The sequence below is a fragment of the Mugil cephalus genome, chromosome 14 (assembly GCF_022458985.1).
Source record: "Mugil cephalus isolate CIBA_MC_2020 chromosome 14, CIBA_Mcephalus_1.1, whole genome shotgun sequence".
Classification (NCBI taxonomy): Eukaryota; Metazoa; Chordata; class Actinopteri; order Mugiliformes; family Mugilidae; genus Mugil; species Mugil cephalus.
Genome location: NC_061783.1, coordinates 11,995,885 through 12,013,679, shown reverse-complemented (window position 1 = coordinate 12,013,679; position 17,795 = coordinate 11,995,885). Strand labels below are relative to the sequence as shown.

Sequence of the window (17,795 nt, the reverse complement as noted above, 5' to 3'; positions counted from 1 at the left end):
TTTGTTATTGATTATTCTTCCCACTAAGCCGCATTTTCCCCATTTATGTACCATTTCGAGCCATTAGCGCAGTTACCAGAAGAAGGGGCATTCTCTTAAGCGTCTGGCTGCGTCACCGGCCGCCTTGTTTCGGCCACGACAGCGTTTCTCTCATCTGCAAACAGCACAGTGGCCGTTAGCGTGCGTCCCGCGCCAGATAGGTGTGCATTCTGGTCGTCTGCACAAATTGGAGGCAGACTGGGTGTGAGGGCGGCGGCAGCGGCGGCGGGGGCGGTGGCGCTGTGATTTGTTTTGGTAGTCAAAGATGACAAATGGGTGTGGGGTTCATATTGAGGGATGGACTGTGCAGCAGCAGTTAAGATCATGTTATGGGGCCTAGGAGAAGCCGAGATCAATATCAGAGTGGTATTAAGAGGTGGAGAGCAGGGACGGACGAGCAGAGCACTAAACACAGGGCTCATTTGTTTCTATTACACACCTCTGGAAAGGCTTTCTCACTTTCTTTATGCACCTTTTGAACCAGTTTACCTCTGTCTCCTCCCTTTCTGTCCGTGTGTATCCGAGCGACAGACAGGCATACGTCGTCTCTCAACACATCTCAGTTTACGCCACCTTTGCACGTGCACGTCTGCGGACGTGTGCACGTGTGAGCTGACATTCACAAGCGTGTATAATCCACAAACTGGTCCCACTGCAGCTCCCATTAACAGTCCGCGACTCTGCGCCCCCTCCCTTTCTCCTTCCCCACGTCACTCCCTCACCCTCGTCTTCTTTATTCACCTTCTCATTCTTTTCTTCCCCATCTATCTTTCGGTCCCTCCTTCCCTTTCCCTCTCCTCGCCAGATGGTTCGTGTATCACCGGGATGGCTGTGGAATCAAAGATGCAACTCTTTTTTTTTTCTTCCTCTTCTTTTTTTCCCCCCCTCCATCGCTCCTTCCACTGCCTTCCTCTTTCTCCCCAGTCTAATTTTAGTGTCTTCCCACTGCGGGGCCTTTAATGCCAGCTACCATATGGTAGCAGAGAGCAGTCGGAGGTGTGGGGGAGCTTTTATAGGTGCGTCGAAGCACAGCTGCAACAATGCACGTCAGGGCTCGGGGTTTTTCATTAAGATAATGTTATACAGAGTCGACCCTTCCAGCCTCGCCGCCCCCTCGCAAACTCCTTTTCCCTTTTTCTTAATACTGAACCACAAATTGGTGGGGACTCTTTACTGGAAGGAGGCAATCATAAACCACACAATGCCTGTGACGTGATGTGCTGGCCGAATGCCCGCCACACAAGGCTTACAGGCTAACAATGATTCTCTGTTTTCAAGTTAAAGTTGTGCGTTTTTTTTTGTTTTTTTTTGTTTTCTCGCCTCTGCTGTCAAGCGCGAGCAGAGACGTGCCGCGACGGGAGGAATGAATACATTTAGCCGTGAGAGACACTCGCGACGAGAAAATAATTGAAATAGGACAATATGGACGCGCGAAAACTAGCTAGTCTCCTCCAAATTACAAAGAGAAAGTTGATAAAGTGCAGCACATCCTGAACGTGGCACATTCTGAATTGTTTTTTGGCACCATTTGACAAAATGACAAATCCAGCATTTCGACAATAAATCACCCTGAGCAGATTTTAGCTGTGGTTGCTGAACACTACTTGAAATGTTCCCGTTTTTTTTTTCTTTTTCTTTTTTTTTTTTTTTAACGCGAGTGCAGATGTTTGTTAACTACACAGAAGTGGATCGGCGTGCTTTATCATATGAAAAATGATCTAGCCTCTTCAGTGGTCTGCATTTCTTGACTCAGTCTTTTTGTTAATGCATCCCACATCTCTCTGGCAATTAGGGTGACCTCTAATTAATATAAGATGAGTTCACCAGGGTCAAAGCAATCTATTTTACGCTCCCCCCTTTTTCTTTTTTTTTTTTTCAGAGGGTAATTACGATCATAAACTATTAACGGACCATTAACTCGGGCAGGTAAAGCGAAGGCCAGCACTTAGCATTTCCTTTACTACAGACTGGAGAGAGATTTTCACTTGAATATAACATTAATACCACTAAACAAATCCTGGACGGGTTCTGTTGGTATTATTTCTCTATAAAGCTGGCAAAGACTGAATCAAATGAAAAAAAAAAAAAGCGTAAGCTAGTGTAAGACACGAGGCAGGAAAAAGAATGAAGGAGTGACTAAAAGTATATGGAAAAGATTATCGCACTGGGGAAACAGCAAAGCAAAAGGAATCAGACAGGAGGCTTTGAGAGAGATTAAGGTTTTTGTTTGAGGACAAAACAAAGATTAACAAACCCAAAACTTGCAAAGATGGCCCCTCCAAAGGCTCTTGTGATGTACCTCTGCAAAATAGCCCCCGCTCTCATTCTGAGCCCGCCTGACGCAACACTTTCATCTTCTTGCCGCAAAATACACCCCATCAGATGTCTTTGAAGTCGAGGCTCCCATACCTGCCCGGCCGTGTAACTCCACACAAGAAAGCAGACCCCCTTGTTCCGGCGGGTCAAAGAGACTGGAAATAGCTGCTGTTCTTTTAAAAAGGAAAATGTACTGTACGTGCCATAGGGAGGCATTACGGGTGTTAATGCACCCTGGGTCACGGGAAGCGGCACTGGCTCAGTGGTAATGAGCAAAGAGGGGTGAGATGACACAGAAGAAATGGATCTCTTGTTAACTCAAATTGGTGCTTTTTGGAATGAAAAGAGTGGGAAAATTACATTTCTTCATGGAGGCTTCGCTGAGGATAGTGATGTATTATGACGCTGGGTGTGTTCTGTTTCTTTAAAAGGAACTCAATTAAACTGTGTAGAGATTTACATTTTGACTGTCACAACTTAAAGAGTCTAGACAGAGAGAGCCTATTACAGTCTCCTCAAAGCATTTAGTACAATTTATGTATCCGACTGCATATTTCCTCTTTAGAAGTTGACTTCAATCAGTGTCTGAAGCTTGGACGCTGCGTCACCGTTTCCCAAATTAGTGATAATTCATGATAATTCAGCGCCGTTTCCTTCTGCAGGCCAACCTGCCGCTCCTTCAGAGGGAGCTGCTGCACTGTGCCAGGCTCGCCAAGCAGAACCCGGCTCAGTACCTGGCCCAGCATGAACAGCTACTCCTGGACACCAGCACCACCTCCCCGGTGGATTCCTCCGAGCTCCTGCTGGACGTCAACGAGAACGGAAAGCGAAGGACGCCAGACAGGTGGGTGAATCAGACGACGAGAACGCCGCTCTGGGATTTTAACTTTTAGTGGATGTTAATTTGGGTTAGACCCAACACGCGGCTGCTACGACGACGAGAAGGAAGGGAGATGTATACGGATGTATAAGCTCCGCACATAGAACAGCTGAGCCCTTTTCTCTCCTCTTCATTATTCGAGCTCATGCATAAATCCCTTTGAGGCTGGTTACGTTCCTCCACAGACGCGAGCTGAGCCAACGCGACGGCAATAGTGCGCCGTGTAAATGCATGGGAAGTGTCTGTCGGTGCGCCACCGGGCCTCGTGATGTGCTCCGATGGACATCCCAGCTCCTGGCTCTTGCTCTTAATGGGCTGGAACTGAGGAGAGGGAGAAATAGGAAAAGTGGACCAGACGCAACACATCTCAAAGGACAGTTGTGTCTTAATGAAGAGAGAGGATGTGCATAGATGTTTTTTGGACTGCAGAACTTTTTCTGTAGTTCCTATGAATGTGGAACCCTTTTTTGGTTGTAGTTTTTAGATCTCTCTTATACTTCGGGAGTAGGTTTTCAAGCGCAGGGTCGGTTTGAAAAAAAAAAAAAGTAAATGATTGATAGTGTAGTCTCTGCTTTATCGAGTCTAATTTATGTGCAAAGTTGCCGTATGTTGTGCAGAACCCAGTGTTGCAATATCAACCAATATTACGCAATTTCGGTGTGAGAAATAAAGCCCTTAAGGTATGTGGTTCTTGGGGGATCTCTGCAACTACACTCATATGGTCCCCAGAGCTGGTGCAAATGCGCATTATAACCATTCTTTTAGTTTTTTTTTTGTCATCCTCTACTTCCACGCTGGCTTAAGTCCATGGCATGAGTCTCACTCAGCATCAGTTCAACCTCAGCCCGGCCAAATCATTACATCCATTTGGTGTCACGGACTGTGGTAATGACTAAATGTTCTCCGCTCTAACGGACAAGAACTAAGACGTTCGGTCCAGGAACACACACACACACAAAATACATTCCTCTCTCCATCAGTCATCCCACCAAAACAGAAATAAAAACATGTGCAAAATCTGTCCAAACCAATGAGGTGTGCATACATGTTTAAGACTGTAGCTCATTCCCAGCCCAGTGAAAGTCTAAACAAAAATAATACATCTATATGTAGATTTCTGTGCATTTGCAAATGGATTTTTACTAATTATAATAACGAATGCGACTATGCACAACTCATAAAAACATCTGCACATAAAACACCATGAAGTATTTTTAGCTCCTTAGACAGAAGTGACTCTTTTTTTTTTTTATCCTTTGTGTGTTTGTGCCTGTGCTTCAAGTACAATGTATGCATTGTGTTTTGGAACCGAGAAAGTCCTGGGGATTTCAAATTTTTAACACGGGCAAGGGAAAGGAAAAATGTACATTTTATATTTGCTGAGGGAGAAAAATGCTGAATGTGATATTAATAATTCTCACCTCTCTTTTCCCCCAACAGTCGGATAGGCAGACTTTTTCTGTAATACCTGCATATTTGCAGGCCGTCTGGTGCATAGGGGAGTGAGCTGAGGGGAAAGGTGTGCGTGTAAATGTGAAAGAGAATATATGGAGGAAGAAAAAAAAGTTAAGCAGGCATCTGGATTCAGTGGGAAAATGCGGCCTCTTTGTGTGAATGTGTGCGTGCGGGATTCTCGATCTGGTGCGAGAGCGTGAGTGCGATTCATGTGTGCGCATCCCTTTATGTGTGTGTGGCTGTGTGTGTGTGTGTCTGGGGAGATGGGCTGATAACACATACAGATGAGCTTCCAGCACCAATATGGCTGGCTAAGCACCCCTGGTTTCTGCTTACCTCTGCTCTGCACTCCCACTTATTGGAGCCTGTGTCAGAATATTGGAATTTGAATGTGAATCTTTAATTACAAACAACAATGTTTTATCAATGCGTGCTGATTAATACGATGGCTGGCAGAAACCAAGAAATAGTATGCGCTATATAAGGGACAATACATGTTGTATAATGCATACTATGTATTATCCAACAAAGTTCTGTATTTAAATAAGAGCTGAGGCTGCAAAATGACTGGTACCTACAGTATGCTGTAATGGATTTTTTCATTCTAAGCATATTTACATAATATTTGTTGCAAACGAGTTTCTCTTTGTGACAAAATGTGTCTCTCCTTCACTAATTAATTCATTCAGATCGCATTAAGAGTCATTGTTTCTGTCAATGAAAGTCAACAGATGTTTTAAAGGTATTCCAGACTTGCAACGAAATAACAAAAAAGCTTAACCAAAGGAAGTAAAATCAAAAAAGTTTTTGAAATTTTATAAATATGCATGTGTAAATCATGAGAAAATCTGAAAACATTTAACTGTCAGGCACTGGTGCGCTCACATGAACTGGCACGCACAGCATGTACAGCGTGTCGTCTGTGCAACGCAGCGATAGGCTTCTGTGAAGGTGTGTGCACATATATGCTCAGTAGATGCAAACATTGTTGCAGCTAGGAAGGCTGGGGAGATAAGGGTGGGGTGGGGGGTGGGGGGAGTCAAGGGAGATGGAGAGATGGACGGATGGAAGGAAAGAGCATATGGAGAGCTGTGGATGAGCATTAGGAGCCCATAAAAACAGCTCATTAAGAAGTTCAATCTGTTCATCTGAGAGAGGGAGAGAGGAAACTGGGGGACTGCGGATAGTGGGGGAGGTTGGCGGGTTTAAATGTGAACTGACAAAACTGAGAACACACACACACACACACACACACACACACAGGTATCCGGACACACATGTGCACACGAGCCCACCTGGCTATATTAATCTTCGGAAGCAGGCTAACAAAAATCCACCTGATCCCCTTGGAACTACTTGTGTGAGTGCGTATGTACAGTATGTATCCACGCGTGAGCACGCACATTCGCCCTTTGATGAATAAATTCCAAGATGATTCCAAGGGAGGTGGACTTTCATAGCGATCACTTCGTCAGGTCACAACAGCACGAGGGGGTGGAGCAGTTTGTTGTGCTGACATGTTTCACGTTTGGCTCTTGCTGAAAATAATTGTAACAATCACTCACTTTTACAAAACCGCCGTGATATAAACATCACGCCGGCTCATATATGTCCTCTGCTCTCGCCTGCTTTATTTTCTTTTTCTGCTGATCCATTGTGACTCTTGTGTCTTTTGTTATCTGCCAGCCTGTCACCGCACAAAGAATACGTTCAAGAGACTGGTAACTGCAAACAATTCAGCCAGATCCTGTTTCACATTCTAAAATTCAAAAGAGGATAGTTTCTATTAAGAACTACCTCAGTTCTAGACTCGGTGAAAAGACGGTCTAATGTATGTGAATACAGACTCAAAACTCATCCGTCTGTGTTTCCTACCAGAACCAAAGAGAACGGCTTCGAGCGAGACAGTGCCCTTCACCCAGACGTTCATCCCAGCAAACGGCCCTGCACCATAAGCCCTGCCCAGCGTTTCAGCCCCTCCAACGGGCTCTCCTACCAACCCAACGGCATGCCTCACCCAGGCCCCCTCCCCCAGCAGCACTACAGGCTAGACGACATGGCCATCGCCCATCACTACCGCGACACCTACAGACACCCAGCTTCTAATCATCGGGAGATCCGCGAGAGAGCCAGGCCCATTGGTGAGGACACTGGAGGAGATGTTGTGAAAGAAAACTATTTTAGATACTCATTTGACATCGTTTCTCAAGTTTCCTACTTGTTTACACAGTATACCACGGAGATTAGTCATTTTAAAAATCATTATGCGCTTCAGAATTGCGGTTGATTGCTGGTACAGGCGACTGACAGACGGTCTCTGTAACCAGAAGACCTCCTGAAGCCCCAGAGAGAAAACATAGCAAAGCAGAGCAAAGTAACCAAATGGCTAACAGAAGTTCTGCACTGTGAGATGTATGAGCAGTCCTCAGAGGCACGTTTAGGCATTTGTTCTGCATAGTCCAAGCATTGATGAGGACGTAATGAAGATGTTCTAAAAATAGGAGAGACATTTACCATGCCTGGCCTTGTGATGGATGTTTACTGGACTAGAAGCTCAGTCATTTGAGTCCTGCCCTCAGGGTGGGTAGAAGGATATGGAGACAGCAAAAAAAAAAAAAGGAGTGGTGCGGCAGCAGGGGAAAGAAATGGATGGAGAGAGTCAAATGGGTGCCAGATGAAGTATAGATAAAAGGAAGGCAATGGACGGAGTGATGGAGTAACACTGATCGACCCGCTGTGCCGTACTGATTGGCTCTTTGTCTGTCTATTTGTCTGTTTGTCTTTCTTACAGGTATGCACACAGGCACCAGGCAGGAGGAAGTGATTGACCACAGGCTGACGGACAGGGAATGGGCAGAGGAGTGGAAGCACCTTGACCATGTAAGAAAAGTAATAACATTTTTTTATTACTATACCCTTCAGTTCTGTCTCGAAGTTAACACTAAATATTTGTTTATTGTGCTGTAAGTATATATATATATTACTAGACAGCATCAGAGAAATGTTAAAAGAGTGAAAGTAAATATGTCATTGTGCGCATGCTTGCATGTAAATCCGTTTCCCTGCAGTGCAACAAGCCTGCAATGGCAACACTGACAAACTGTTGATTGCATGCTCACCATCTGTATTGTTGCTCTGCTCCTTTAAAGCTCCGATCCGTTACTTTTTACATGTTCAAACTGATTGAAAAAATCACACAAAGTCTCACATTTACTGTGCAATAATTGTTGTTGGATGAAGTGAAAATTTAACCAACCAATCACACGGAGTGCACACAAATGTATAACTGACTGACTGAAGTGATAAAGTAGGATGGCAGCTGGAGAGGTGTTACCTGCCAAACCTAATCAACATGTCAACAGGGAAAGTGTTCCTCTGTAGCTATTGTTCCACAATCACACAGATGAATATGGTAATAACACACAAAAATAACATGACAGATGTTAGTTTTTTGTTTTTAGAACCATACCCTCCACAGCTACACCCTTGCTCTAAATTGAACCCATCTATGCAATGTGTAAACTCAGCGCTGTGTCTGTTCCCTGTCCCTCCCAGCTGCTGAACTGTATCATGGACATGGTGGAGAAAACGAGGCGTTCCCTGACGGTACTGCGGCGGTGCCAGGAGGCCGACCGAGAGGAGCTCAACTACTGGATCCGGCGATACAGTGATGCTGAAGAGTTGAAGAAGGGGGCTGCCAGTGGGCAGTCGAGGCAGCAGAGCCCTGCGGCACAGGAAAATGCGACATCAGGTAGGAGATGGCACGCATGTAGTGTATTAGAGGTATTATTACATACCATAACTCCACAGAATAAACGCAATTCAAAATGTAAAATTTGAGTACTTGAAACATCAAAGAACTTTGAAAGCACAGCTAAATAAGCCCAAAGATGAAAGCCCCATGTTTTATTATTAATTTAAAGTTTCTACATTTATGCTGGATTGGTCTGTATGCAATCAATGTCAAGAAAGGCCATTATTAAACGTGGAGTCCCACAGGGTTCAATGCTAGGCCCCCTATTTTAAAGTTTGCATGTGGTAATGGTGGGTCATACATCATAATTGTGTACAGTCAGCTATACGTATTCATGCCCCTATTAAGCCCTAGCTATTTTACATCTCACTTGGATCATTGACAAAAATGTTGTTTCTCAATTTTTTGGAAGAAACTATAAATAACCCCACAGGTTTGACAATGTTTTTCACTCCGTATGTCATGCAAAACAGTGGTTAACTTCTACACAATGGCTGTATGTTTGCGTCTCCACAGAAATTCACAGGGAGTTGCTGCACCGGCCCGTGTCTGGCTACGTCCCAGAGGAGATCTGGAAGAAAGCTGGTGAGCAGCACTTGCCTCCAATAATCGCACAGACTGTCTCTCTTATTCAGTTTATCTCTCTGCTGTTGCATTGTAGAAATCAAGGCCACCGTTTTCGCTCAGATCATTCTCATCCCCTCTCCCCTCAGATCCTTATGTAGTCCTCTGTCTAGAAACGTATGGCCTGCCAGACTGCTAGAGTCAGGCTGCTCTTAGAAAACGTTGTATATCTGAAACTAGGACGTTAAATAATATGAGTTTCACCACCATACTCTGCTCACTCCAAATATGATGTCAGGCCAAAGAACCATGTTATTGCAACAGTCACATAATAGACATAAGTAGCTTTTACAGCTGGTCCTGCGGTTCTCCGGTTAAAAGTACCTACAGTAGCAAGTTTTGCTAACTTTCCGCTTTCTGCACTCTTGTTATCCTCCTCACAACTGCAGCTGTTCTACGTCTTAACGAAATAGTAAGAGGAAATTTGTAGAGTCAGTTAAGACCGAGTATTGAATTTATCAAATTTATTGTTTCCAAAAGCAGCATTCCCCGTTAAATCCATAGCACACAGGGACCTGTTCTTTAAAGTCACGACTGCAGCTGCAATCACCATCATCGCTGTCCTGAAAACTGTTAAAAAACAAGTTCAATGCTTGAGGAATTCACTTTGTATTCCCCATCAGCGATACAGTATATCTGCCTTTTAAACCCCTTGGAGAAAAGAAATTGTCCCCTTGCTTGACCAAGCATGATGTGTGAGATACTCAGAACAAGTAATATGCATTTAAATTGAATTGAGTATCACCAACGGGACGCCGCCTGCTCTCCAGTACTCTCCTTCCCCTCGCCAGCTTTGATCGATCTTCCATCTAAGGCATTTGGTGTGTAATCACAATTCCATGCACAAGGCATATATCACAAGGCACCAGGGCAATTTCCATGACTTCAGGCGGCGTAGTAGGTTCAAGAAAAAAAACACCCCGGTTTAAAAATTTAGCTCAGTCGCAATGGAGAGAAAATGTCTCTGTCTTCATAAAAGCCCTGCCTGATATTGGAAACAGATTTCTACATTTGTAATACAAGTGTAATGTGTTCAAAGGAAATGATGTAAAGTGAAGCATATTTGTCAGATATAAAGCTGCATTTATCTTTTGTTGGTGGGATAAATAGAGCCTGTTATTATGCACTCTATCTGTATTCTTCTCAGTATTCCCGTTATCCTTTTCACTTCAGTTGCTTATACTCTGGCTGAGGAGAGGCTGATTTAAATGTGACCCAGGGAGGATTGCAAAATAGGATTTTTAACACAATGGAGTGCAGCCGTGAATACATCTGTTTGAAATGGGCAAAATGTTTACAGTTGGTGATAAATATTCAAGCACCTTGCATGGTGTCCTACCGGTTTCCCACTTCCCCTCACCGCATGGGCCTCTGGGATCACAATGGAAATGCATAATTTAAATATAAATTGCCTGATTTGCATACACAATTAGTCAAGTTACAGGCTTGATGGGAGCAAACAAAAAGCCCTCCTTTTGCTTTGACGTTCGGTTGGAATTCCGCTGCTTAACACCCACGCTGCAAGGTTATTCATTCCACGAAAACAAGTTTAAAATAACACTCCAGCCCAAAAGCGCGTCATGTGAGCGATTACCTGGGATTAATTACTTAAAAAGAAAATATACATGTGTGCGTTCGCTCGCTCATCTTCAAACAAGAGGCTTTTAGCTTTCCATTAAAACATCACACGCTGACCTATTAGAGGATCTAACTGATTGAAACGCCACCGTTGCTGACGTAAGTAGCAGCAATTAGACGCAGGTATAGGAAAGCGACTGTTTGATCAAAATGAATTCCTGAAAGCCAGAATAATTTAATCAAATAAAATGGAGTCTTGATTTAATGTGCACGATATTCTGTATTTATATGTTTAGATTTGATGTTTGATGCCTAGGCAGAAAGCTTTCATTTGATAACAGCTATGTGCGAAATTATTCTTAACATCTCCAGAACCAATTATTTTTTATGGTTGTGCTTTATATGTTCCATGTCACCAGATATGATTACATCCTAATAGTTATTTGAAAAGTTTTGTATACTGTAAATCTTGTACTGTACAGATGTAGCATCTGTGGCATCCTAAACAAAAATGAAAACATCTGTGACGTTTTTTCTTTTTTTTTTTTTTTTTTGAAGTGTACTCATTGAAAGTGAAGTTCCAACGACAGGGCGATATTTAACGCACGCTACGTTGCAGGTACGGGAGGCTTGACTTCCTCTGTGTCCACACTCTTTCCAGAAGAGGCCGTGAATGAGGTAAAGCGACAGGCCATGTCAGAGCTGCAGAAGGCCGTGTCAGAGGCCGAGCGCAAGGCTCACGAGATGATCAGCAGCGAGCGGGCCAAGATGGAGCGCACCGTGGCCGAGGCCAAGCGTCAGGCGGCCGAGGACGCGCTCTCCATCATCAACCAGCAGGAGGACTCCAGCGAGGTAGGGACGAACACGCAGCTCGTCAAACACGTCATCATCGTCGCGCTCTTGCTCGGTAGCTCTGGCATTGACCCCTCTCTTTGTCACCACTTTTGATGCCGGGTGTTCCAGTCACTTCTAAATAACGCAGGTCGTAATCATCACAGAGCAAACTGAAGCGTCTGTTATCTCCCTTGCATCCTCTTTTATGTAGCTTGAATGTTTAGAAACAGTTCAGCTGTGAGGAAATAAGCGAAGGGGCCTTCATTTGCTAATCGCCACTGGAGACCTTGACGTTTAATCAGTTAAGTGAGAGGGAAATATGTCTCACATCTGACATTAATTGCAGCAGCGATGTTTATGAGAGAGTAGCGCCCCAGAGGAGAACTTTCAGAGGCTGTTTATAACTTTGTTCTCCTGTTTCCTGTGGATATTCATATACCCTCACTTGCTCTCCCTGCGGTTTCCAGGATATATAAGAGGCACTAAGTGTAATAAGAGATGGGGTTTTGACCCGTCTGTGGTTTGTTTTATGCTTAAGTGCTAAATGTAAAAGTTGGGGCTTGTTTCATGACGTGCAGTCTGGCGCAAAGACCGCTGCTGCTAATCCTCACGCGTGCTTTTTCTCCGTTTGTTGCTCTCGGCGAACAGCAGCACAATGACGAAGCGCTCGTGATTACAGTTTTATTAACCCGGAAGCTCGTCACCTCGACTGCACATTTACGCGTCTGACTGTGAGTCCTTCTGCCGCATGACATTTTTGTGTGAGATGACTGTGTCTCTATCTGTCTGTCAGAGCTGCTGGAACTGTGGCCGCAAGGCCAGTGAGACATGCAGCGGCTGCAACACGGCGCGCTACTGCGGCTCCTTCTGCCAGCATAAGGACTGGGAGAAGCACCACCACGTTTGCGGTCAGACCCTCCAGGCCCAGCAGCAGCAGGCCGGCCAGCAGCAGGGAGGGGTGCCGGGATCAGAGACCCCTGCTCCCATCAGCTCCTCCGCCTGCACCCCGAGCAGCGGCACTGGGAGTCCGGCTGCTACCCCGCCTGCTGCTACCCCGCGCTCATCGACCCCCAGCACCCCTTCCTCCTCCGCCCTCGACGGCACACCGCGCTAAGAGACTCGCACAGAGGTCGGAGGCAATGGCCTCCTGGGCGTACCAGCCAGCCCTCAGCCCCACAAACAGCATGACTGTCTACATTGCCTTGCAAAGATGCTTAGAACACGTGGCTAACAGGAAGAGACGGCAATGCTTCTGTCTATCTTGCAGCGTAGTCATAGGAGGAGGAAGAGGAGGTCCATAATCAGGTCATATTGACTTGCCATGACTTTAAAGAAACACAAAGATATTCTTTGTTTTGAATGAATGAATTTAAATATTGACATCCTTTTATTGTTACACTTGCTATTCTCGTTGTCTGTTTGTCGTTGTACCCGTTGTTGTTACTGTTGCTGTCATCGTAGCTTATTTTCTCCTGTAAATATGAAGAGACTGATCAGAGATAGCCGTGAACTCAAGACAAGTATATCTGACCTCCCCTTTTCAAAACGTTTTTAGTTTTCATCCTTGAACTCACGCTTATTTCCTTCCTGCACCTGAGACGCGTCAACCTCAGACATTTTACCAAACGGCAAAGCAAGGGAACACAACTCGCCGACAGATCGCCTGACATCATCAATACACATTGTAAAGACAGGTAATGGATTCAAATACCCTGAAAGACACACGGACGGATGAATGAACGCGTTTGTTGCCTAGAGAAGGAGGAGGGATGGACTGAATCTGGTCCACAGACCACCGTGGAATGGGCAGATGTGCAGCAGATTGCAAGCAGAGCCAGCTGTTCAACCAATGCTATTTCCCTCTCACTTGTAATAATATCCAGGTCAGTGGGCTGGGAAATACAAATCTCAATACCCAAATACTCTCTGGAGGACGTGAAGGGAGGAATTCCTGGACAAGACACAAAACTTTGCCCACTGCACATGTGGAGGATGTACTGAATACAATTTCGCACGTGCTCGTTGGGTCACAAACGCTCGCAAACAGGAAGTGAAGTCATCACGCCACCGGCGAGACTGTCAAATCACCTCGACAGCAGCCGCTGGGCCGCTCGGAGCCGGAGACCTACAGAGTGGAGACCGGCCCCAGACACTCTCTCCTCCCCCTTCCCCCTCCCCCCCGTCTCAACTTTGAAAAACATTTTCATCTTTCTTCACGTTCTTCTTCGTTTTCTGTAGATGTCATGGTGTTTAAGACTTCTGTCCTGTGGTGTCACCAATGGTTATTTATTGTATATGTGTTGGACTTATTGTGACAATGCATTGTACTACAACCAGTCACAACTCTTAAGTCCTTCATAAATCTCTTTCTAGCCGGTGCAAAAAGAGATAAAAAAAAAACAAGTGTTATCTTTTTTTTTTTTCTCCCCCCCTTCTCTCCCAAGCTGCTTTTCTATTCTGTGTGTTAGTGGTAGATTCCTTGTAGTTCTATAAGTTCAACTTCCCTTCGTCCTCAAGAAAAGACACAAGCTATATCTCAGAGCTGCTACTTGAGTCCAACCCAGATCTTTTCTGAGAACTATGTTGTGCGGAATGCTAACCTAAATGTTTTGTACAAGGGACATACATAAATGTATTTGCACTGTCACAGAGGTTATTTCGGCATGCTTCTTTTCAGCATACTTGTGTTATCGGTATAGAGCCATAATTCATCAACCATTATATATGTAGTATTATACATTCTTTGGATGCGGGGAGTAGGAAAAATGTAAAATCACCAAACACGTTTATTATCGTTTTTCTCCTTGACATGCTAAGAAAAGCAGCCATAACGTCTTTTTTTTTGTTTGTTCATTTGTTTGTTTGTTTGCATAGTTACAGACAGTGCATGCACATTACTGAACGTTTGTAAAATATTTGTTATTTTCTAGAAAAACTGAAAAAAAAACAACCAAAAAAAGTACAAAACACACACACACACACACAAAAAAAATATTCTAACAAACTAACTTTCCAAATGCAGAGGTGTAGACTCCGATTGACAGCTTTAACACTGCAAAGCACCAGGTATCACACAGTATTAACACAAGAGTTAAACGTTAAAAAAATAAATAAATAAACACCAAAAACAGCCAAAGACTGACACCAAGGACCAAAATCTTGATTTAAACGATTTCTGAACAGAGGTTTGTCTCGAGCATTCGATTATTATTTATTTCCGCAGGTTTTGTCAGTGTCACAGCATTAATTTATTTTAAGCCTTTTCCCGGGAATCAGCAGCGCTCATCTTGCATTGTGAACTGAGAAAATGTGAAACACGCGCGACGGCCGTTCACGTTTTATCTGGAGCAATAATAACTGACGTGACAGGAACACTGAGGACTTCTGTAACTGCTTTTCAGAGAAAGTTTTTGAGCTTGCTTGCGCATTTTCTCATTCCACAAATGTCAGGTTAAGTGTCCACTATAGCTCCAAGTACGCCAACACCATTATCTGTCGCTTTGTATTTGTTTGTATCGAGTTACGTCATATTTGAGATTGGAAATGTGCTGCAGCTTCTTTTTTTTTCTTTTTTTCTTTTTTTAAACCTTCGGTAAATCAAACAAACCTCTCATTAGCAGTAAGAGAGCACTTACCCCGACTCACGCGAAGGCTCTTCACCCCAAACACCTTGGTGCTACACAGAAGCGCGTTACAAATTCTGACCTCAAGGAACAAGTGGAGGCCGACAAATGTTGGGGTGCAGTTTGTTTCCTCTGTACTTCCTCATCTCTCCCTTCTTGTCTAAATAAATTACACACCTGCATTCTTGACTTTAAAAGGGTTAAACAATCCAAAAAGGTGTCTGACACCCTACTGGCGACTTCTCAGAAGCTGTGACGAAACAGCCAAGCTGTTTTAACACTAGTGTATTTAAAGGAAATCAACAAATATCTTATGTGTTCATCCGTATCAGGGCAAAAATCTGGGTTTAAAAAAAAAAAAGGAAAAAAAGAAAAAAAAAAAGGACAAGCATTATCACTCAATGATTCTTTGAGAAGCTCTATTTTATTTTATTTTTTCTTTCTTCCCTCCTCTATGTGTGTTTTGCTACAAATTCCTCGGTGGCAAACAAGTATCACTCTACCTCTTACAGCACGATAAGAGCATCAGTCACGGCGCTGATACTGGTCTAGTCGAAACCAAATGGGCACAAGAGAACAGGAAAACAAACAAAAAAAAAAACAACCCAAAGTCGAAGCTCATACAGCTGCAAAACCATATCACTACTTGGTAACAATGCAGACCTCATAAATAAATGAAACGCAAATGAATAGAAGCGAGAAAAAAAATGGTTAAAAAAAAAAACTTTTGTTATGTTCTTTATGCCTGTGGCGTTTCTAGAGTACATCAAGAGTTTGAACAGATTTAAAAAAAAATAAATTGTGCTAATTTTAAAGAAACGCGTCGTCGATTCCTACTTCAACTACGCGAGCTAAGGTCACAGATAAGAAATGTTTGTCTTTTTTCTTGCCTCTTTCCCCGTCACCCTTTCCTCCTTTTCTCTGTTGTGAAGACATGCCGGAGTGCTTGTCGACTTCTCGGCTGAGGGGTCACACAAAAGGCAAAGCGTGTAAAAAGAAAAAGAAAAAGAAAGAAAAAGAAACAAATAAATAAAAAATAAAGGCTATGAATTTAGGCATGCCTGTTTTTTCACAATGGGGGAAATGATGTTTGAATTTCCTAATTATCAATAACCAGTGGGGACATGTAGGGGCCAACAGTGAACAGCTGTGTCATTAATCCAGGGGGAATGAGTTGAACTTCAGGGGTGGGATGGGCTTTTTCCGTTCTCTTAAGAAAATTTATTGTGGAAAAAAAAAGAGCTCAAATGATTTGAAGTTGTTGTGCAATACTTAATTAAGACATGAAAACCACAGGTTAGTGGTAGGCTGACACTAAGCGGTCTTTCCATCGCTTAGGGTCAGTGTCCTCTAGAGAGCTTTCCAGTCTACTATGTCAGAACTGTGGTTTCTTGTTGATTTTTTTTTTATTATTATTATTATTATTTTTGTTTCTTAATTTTAATTCTTTTTTTTGGGGCTGTAAACTATGGTCTGTCAGTCTGTGAAACTTTGCAGTATAATTCTGGTATTGTTGTTCTCTTTACGGTGTAATAAATATGTTAATTCCTGACCAAAGACTCGAGACCTGTGTTCTTTCATTACGGCAACAGCAGTAAGATTAGCAACAGCGCTAAGATAGCATCGGAGCTGACGACTCGACTGATCGTACAGCTCTAGTGTCAGCATGTGGAGGATTTGTCAGTGTTTTTAGTTTTAATGTATTTTACAGAAAGTTTGGATTACAACCTGGTCGTTTGGAGTTGGAATGACGCAGACATTCAGGGGCAAGGGGATCTATATGGTGTAGCAATATTATGACTTCAGTTTAGTAGGAACAAAAATTACAAGTGTGAAACTGGACCAAGAACCAACCCCGGTCAAAGAAGAAGAGACGGTGTCTGTCTGGCAACAAGTGGAGCAACCACACGACTGGTTTGGTCCCACATCCTGCCTAACATGTGTTAGTTACAGCAGACTATCTACAGAACAGGAAAAAAGAAAATTAGCTATAATAGCTAGCATGGAAAGGAGGACACTAAGTATTTACTCATAATATGGATAAAACAGATCCAGGAGTAGGAGTGTGGGATAGTGTTCCTCCCCTAAGAGAACTCAAAAGCAGCAGCGCGACTCTCCGACTAATATCGAAGTTCTCCTTATCCGACTAAGACAGATAATGTGATTGGAAATTGATTTTCAGCAATATGTATACGCCTTAATCAGAGTTTAACTAGACAATACGTGTGACTGGCATAAGATCCCGGAACAAAACCATCCAAGAAAGCCGATCACAGAAGAAGAAGGTAAACCGAGGGAGCAGAAGAGCCACCTGAGGGATAGCGCCATCCTATCTGCACCATAAGTAGCGCACACATTACGTATGGCATCTAAAAAGCTGCACTATTGTCCTTCTTCTTGTTGTTTAAAATGCCGGTGTAGGTACCAGATCTGCAGCGCTTCCAGATCCCTAGAGGCCTAAGCCTAGATGATGTCAACATTCGATTCAGACTGTGAGATTGGTTCGTGGTTAGACAGCACAAGTTAAATTTATTTTTCACAATATGTTTGGAAGAGATACCTAACACTACATAAAGTTTTTATTTATAAATTTTACTTTTGCACAAAACACAAAAAATCCGATGAAAGCACATTATTCATAGAAAATAAAGTAATAAAATTCGTATATTAGGCGCAAAAGGATTTAAGAAGT

General features: G+C 43.4%; 1 protein-coding gene across 4 annotated transcripts in view; it reads left to right on the top strand.

Moving 5' to 3' along the window:
• runx1t1 (RUNX1 partner transcriptional co-repressor 1) overlaps window positions 1-16,655 on the top strand; it is a 55,139-nt gene extending 38,484 nt beyond the window's left edge. The window contains exons 5-11 of one of the 4 annotated variants that reach the window (XM_047604826.1): window positions 3,018-3,199; window positions 6,569-6,831; window positions 7,482-7,570; window positions 8,246-8,441; window positions 8,961-9,029; window positions 11,308-11,498; window positions 12,274-16,655. In XM_047604826.1, the coding sequence (XP_047460782.1) occupies window positions 3,018-3,199; window positions 6,569-6,831; window positions 7,482-7,570; window positions 8,246-8,441; window positions 8,961-9,029; window positions 11,308-11,498; window positions 12,274-12,594 (1,311 nt within the window). In that variant the 3' untranslated portion in view covers window positions 12,595-16,655. Of the gene's footprint in view, window positions 1-3,017; window positions 3,200-6,568; window positions 6,832-7,481; window positions 7,580-8,245; window positions 8,442-8,960; window positions 9,030-11,265; window positions 11,499-12,273 lie in introns of all 4 variants that reach the window. The other 3 variants (XM_047604824.1, XM_047604825.1, XM_047604823.1) reach the window with 3 other exon arrangements.
• The last annotated feature ends 1,140 nt before the right edge of the window (window positions 16,656-17,795 follow it).